General features: G+C 37.2%; 1 protein-coding gene across 2 annotated transcripts in view; it reads left to right on the forward strand.

The window, feature by feature from the left end:
- EIF3H (eukaryotic translation initiation factor 3 subunit H) overlaps positions 1–4,448 on the forward strand; it is a 130,389-nt gene extending 125,941 nt beyond the window's left edge. For both annotated transcript variants that reach the window (XM_075582403.1, XM_075582405.1), the window contains one exon: positions 4,218–4,448. In XM_075582403.1, the coding sequence (XP_075438518.1) occupies positions 4,218–4,315 (98 nt within the window). In that variant the 3' untranslated portion in view covers positions 4,316–4,448. The remainder of the gene's footprint in view (positions 1–4,217) is intronic.
- Positions 4,449–6,000: the final 1,552 nt, after the last annotated feature.

Raw genomic sequence — 6,000 nt, forward strand, 5'->3', positions numbered from 1 at the left:
GTTTCTAACTGTGGGAACCTATAGACATTCATTTAGCACATTGCAGGTCTAATAAGGTAGCAGGCTTATTTCCTGGCTTAGGCGAGCTTTGCTTGTTGCCCTAAAGGTTGGGCAGTATGATAGTAGTATGGTGACTGTTTTATTGTTGCAGTATTCATGATGCTCATCCCAGGGAGTCAGACGTTTTATGGACAGGTAGTGACCGTCCAGTTTAATGCAGCCATCCCTCACCCCCATTTTCCATATTGATCTTTTTACAGGATTCATTCCCCTGGAACTGAACTATGCTATTTTTTTTAATGTCGTGGATCCTTGATACTTGCCGTTTTAGTTGCCAATATTCTTCCTGGATTTTGAAAGCTGATGCCCGTCTTTATTCAGTAGGAAGCTGCAACGACCCTGCCCCCAGCTCCTCCCCCCGATGTTGGAGCTTTCTGTTTGCCATCCGAACCTGCGGAGCAGGTTTGGTGGTCATTTTGATTTGCCAGAGCTAAATCACATAATCTAAAAATACAAATATAAAAAAAAGTGTGGCGGGGATTTATTCTTTAGTGTGTCATCTTCAAAGAAGGCAGAGCTGCAAATGTAAATGGGATTCAGAGACCCTTTTTTATCCTTTGCCCTTTGAAGACGGCAGCACCCCCTTTTCATGGATCGCCGAATAACTTTGCCTTGTGCTTGTGCCATTCCTCTTCACCTCATCCCTTCCCCCATCTTAACGACAGGACTACGTAAAGGTCTATATTAAACTACATTCCTTCCAAATAATATTAATATATATATATAATCCAATGCACAGCCGGCACACCATTTGCAAGTAAATAAGTTTTGGTGCTTATCCCATAAAGCAATAACAGACCATACGATACCGGTTGCAACACGACATCAAGGGACAGCACGCAGGTAAGTAAATCATGAATTGTCTATATTTGATAGAAGACACAAAAACCGACGTTTCGGTCCCCCAGTGGGACCTTTCTCAAGGTCTGCACCACCTTGAAAAAGGTCCCACTGGGGGACCGAAACGTCGGTTTTTGTGTCTTCTATCAAATATAGAAAATCTATGATTTATTTACCTGCGTGCTGTCCCTTGATGTCGTGTTGCAACCGATATATATATATATATATATATATATATATATTTTATAACGGTTATCTTTTATTCCGGTTTAACAAATTTTTCGTAATAAGGATCAGAAGACATTTTTTAATAACGGGCAATTTTGGGAAAAGCAGTGTCCTTTTCTCATCCCAATGGATGAGAACTGCCATGCATCGGATTGTTTGGAGGTTTTTAAATATAGGCTGATAAACTGGACCTCTAAAAATTGGAGTAACCCTCGTTTAGATGAATAGTGTGTTCTGTTGTATGTATATCTTTATATAGAGCCATCCATGTACATAGCGCTTCAAGGTAGTAATGCACGTGAATTAATTTAACCCATAATGGGAATAAGTGCTTCAGACATAATAATAATAGCATATTCTTGTATAGCGCTGCTAGTTTTACGTAGCGCTTTACAGAGACATTTTGCAGGCACAGGTCCCTGCCATGGGAGCTTACAATCTGTTTTTGGTGCCTGAGGCACAGGGAGATAAAGTGACCTGCCCAAGGTCACAAGGAATTGAACCAGGCTCCCCTGCTTCAAACTCTGTGCCAGTCAGTGTCTTTACTCACTGAGCCACTCCTTCTCCCATAAAAATAACAGGAAAAAGGAGTCCCTGCCCGAAGAGCTTACAATCTAAGTGGTAAGTGGGGAGAACTTAAGACAGTAGGAGAGTGCTATAAGTGCGCCTGCAAGTGGTCAGTGCCAGTGCCACAGGCCAGAAACGTTGTTTTGCAATGTGTTGCTGGCACTGCAGAGGTTAATATGAGCAAGAATTATGTTGAACTTGAAACCTAAACAAATGGTTAAATGTTTCCCATATGCAGTGCGGTTTTAAATGCTTTATTTCATATACAACATGAAAAATACCAAAGATATTGATATCCGATCCCATACTTTGGCTTAGGTTGGAAATATACACTTAAAATAAATTAGATACAAAGCTTTTCAACCCCATTCCCTAAATATTATCCAAGTTATTGTTTATTAGTATAAAAACCTAATATTAATTGTATCACATCGCAGCTTCAGATCTACAGAAAGTGCACCAATGGATTTTTATCTAAAGTGAAACTCGCTGTCTCCTTTACTATTTTTGTTTTTTCTTTAGCATAAGTGCCATTTGTTTTCCCATTGCTTATAAATCTTCCAACTGGATGAAACTATGATTAATCTCTTACGTCTCGTACACATGACGTGCAGTATAGTTGTTTTTTTTCTTCCTGCTTTGACATTACATTTATATGTTTGTCACAATTCTGGCAAATAGAGCATATAAAATAGTGTTCAGCTTACAATGGGCTCTTCCTTGTAGGTTTGTCTGTAGCACCCCTAAAACTGACAGAGAAGGGTTTTTTATGTTGCAATGTCACACAGGATCAGGTTTGTTTTATTTTTGCAGGCTGTTGCCACCTCTTCACACACTGCTTCTATACAGATCTTACTTTAACATTTAACTTCCTTCCCTATTAAGCGTATTTAAGGGATATTTGTTTCTCAGTGAAACTAACATTTCTCCACTTCCCCGTAGAAGAATATAAAATGAGAATATTTCAGACTGTCGCGCTACAGACATCGTTTCAGATTTTGACCTGTTTTTGTTTCTAGACTTACAGTACAGTACAACTTAATTGAATATAATTGTTATGACAACTCTGCAGAATCACTTTTCCTGTATACATCTGGTATATACATAAAGTAGTTATTTTAATGCCTTAACCTCTTTAGGCTTACAACTGTTGTCCATAACTAAATGTAGACTCTAGGTAGTGAGTACCGATTATTGCTCAATTAATTACTCTGTGAATCCATGGAAGGAGTCCAGCAGGAAAATGTGCCACTTATTAGATCCATATTTTCCCTGTAGCTTCACCTCTTATGGCTGAATGAGAAGAACATTGCAGATACGCAAATGAAATTGCTTACACATGATACTCTGTAAGGTCCTGAATTCATTTTCTAGTTGGATGGCTACTGAGCTATGATCCGGAGTGTTCAGTGAAGGGGTTTTTTTTTTAAAGACCATTTACATACAGCTACAATAAATATAAAACAGATTTCTGTCTCCAGGACGTTTTACCAAGGCATTTACAAGGTACAGCAAAAATCACAATTAAATACCACACATTTCATGTCAATACCTGTAAGACCCAGGCATACAATGAGATCTTATATATCTATAATACCTTTTTATTTTTTTTTATTTTTTAAGTGTACAACATATACAGCACAAATCTAATCCTTCCGTTACCAGATTGGCCTTCAAAGCAATATGTTGCTGCCGGCGAATGGGATAAATGATTCCATATATTGCTTACTCCGGAAACCTATTTTAAATGTGGGGTATTTAGAAGGTAGTGGGGAAACTGTGTAAATAGCAATAACATACAAATAAGCTGGGGGTCTTAAAAAAAAATAGAATATTATAAAACAACCATAAAAATGTGTGTTTTGTAATACGTGACCCAAAACATCGGATTTGGACTTCCTCAATAATTACATGCTTATTGTACAGCCTACCTGCAATGACGTTTAACCCATTCTTAACACCAATAGATAGCTGTGGAAAGAATTTCCTGGGTGGTAATTACAAAGGGATAATATGGGTGTCATTTACCAGCACACTTCAGGCTGTTGCAATTGTGCAACTTAGATCAACTTTGCCTTTGAAGAGCTAGGAGAAACATGCACTGTTGCCCATATGGTGGCAACTATATTTGAATGAAAATACAATTTAAAAAAAATATATATATATTCTATGATCACCATTCTTTTGGAACAGCTTGAAACACAAGGGAAATAGTGTGCAGTTCTTACTACAGTGAGGGATGTTTGACTGGATTGGTACCTGGTGAGAGGGAGTTGATAGTGTTATTTTCTTTTATCAATATGTTTTCATTACACCTAGCCATTAACTGATAAATATTCTTTTTAGAGGTGTGAAATAATTGTTCAATGCATTCTTAAAGCTGAAACTATTGAATAGTTACATACATTTCTGTTTTAACAAACCTTAAATAGTTTTGTTACATCAGCAGTTTATGGATTTTCTTTGGACATACAATTAATCTAAAATGAATTTTACATGTATATATTTTTATTTTTTGACAGGTCAAATTAACACTTATAGCGAGAACATCAAAGAGTTCACCTCCCAAAACCTGGGCAAGCTTTTCATGGCGGAAGCGTTACAGAACCAGAACAGCTGAAGCTCCTGCTTGCGCCTTCTCTAGGAATTCTAGGACTCCTTTTCAGAGACACAAAGTTGCTTAACTATCTAAATGTCCAGTGCAATTTTGAAATGTTGACCATTTGTTAAAATAAAAATACATTTTAACATTTTCCTGTTGGCATTCTTTATTTTGGGGTTTAATCTCTGCTATTAGCATCAAGTTCTTTCCATTGGCTCTGTACATTATGGCAAATGTGGGTATAATTCTGGTCTTGGCCATTTGTCCTCTAAGTTTCTTTCCAGGCTGGTGCCCCGTAACTGAGAACATTTCATCATAGCAGCATAAAAGAATACATACTGTATGCACTGCCCCAGTACATATCAGGAAGAAGTGTGACCATTTAAGTCTATGTAGATTTGTATTAGTGCTATAGTCAGAATTTAGAACCTTTTTCCCCCTGTCACTTGTTAAAGGTATGTGGACCTCACAGGACCAAACTAAGCTTATCCTGCCAATGTTTGTCATTTTGTGTGTTTGTAGATGCACTGTATTTTCTAACAGCTAGTTTTTAACCTTTTGTTAATTCTGGTACTAATTGCTCCTAATATCTCATTATGCAATCAGAGTTCACAATGTGTTTGTCTTATGGGCAGTTACTGTAGTACTCTCCATTTTACACTCACTATAGGGTGGTGTTTTACATGCATGGACTGTATGAAAGTATGTTTACCAAAACTATATGATGTGGAAGTTCCACTTAAATGGCAATAAATTGATTGGAATCCTTGCGCAGCATTATCCTTAGAATAAACTCCTTTTTTTTTTTTCCCCTATAAGATGTAAATGTTTTTATTTTAGAGGAAGTACCGTGAAGAAGTTTCCTCATCCATGACTTTGCCCAGCCCTAGGTAGAACAAGCAGTAGGGGGAGAGGAAAAGCCGTAGGAAATTAAATCTGTCCAAACTGATCTATGGTGTAAAGGGAGGGGGGGAAGGAAGAGAGATTACAGCAGTTAGTGACAAATACAGGTGTTTTTAGGTATAAATCCTAAGAAGTAAATTGTTTCTCTTGCATGCATTTTTCAGTAAAATATTTGGCCAAGAGCTGAGCTTTTGTAAATGGTGCAACTGGTTTTAATGCTGTGTGAAAAAAAATATTCATTTTCAGAACATAAACATTAAAACATAGTATAAAATGTTGGTGTGGATATTGGTCCTGCATACAACCTTTATCTGCTTATTGTAATGAACATAGTGCCATCTTGCATCATAAAGTATAGAAATGTTAAACAAGTTCAAGATATGGACTGCTGTAGATTGGACATTGTATTCTTAGACTCAGCCATGTGGCAACAGACTAAGCAAATAAAGGAACAAGAGAAGGAGAAATCAGACGAGGAGTTACTCTGTATAGCTGTCGTGGTTTGTGAACCTGGTCCCATGAGTTATATAGATGGGAAACCGTAGGAAAATCAGTATAGATAAGGTAATCTGAGGGACACTTTTAGTGTCTAAGTAGTCCGTAGCGGATGATGGAAAGATAAACCCCAAAATCTGGAATAAGTGGTGAAATTTGAACGGTTACATGATCGATATAGCTGGTGAATTTGACAAAAAAAAAAAAAGTAATAGACGTGAAGTGTTTTTTTTTTTTTTTTTAAGAGAATGAGTGAAGATGGTATAGGAAAAATGTTCACAATATGCAGATCAACACTACACTGT

Source organism: Ascaphus truei, chromosome 2 (assembly GCF_040206685.1).
Source record: "Ascaphus truei isolate aAscTru1 chromosome 2, aAscTru1.hap1, whole genome shotgun sequence".
In the NCBI taxonomy this organism is placed as follows: Eukaryota; Metazoa; Chordata; class Amphibia; order Anura; family Ascaphidae; genus Ascaphus; species Ascaphus truei.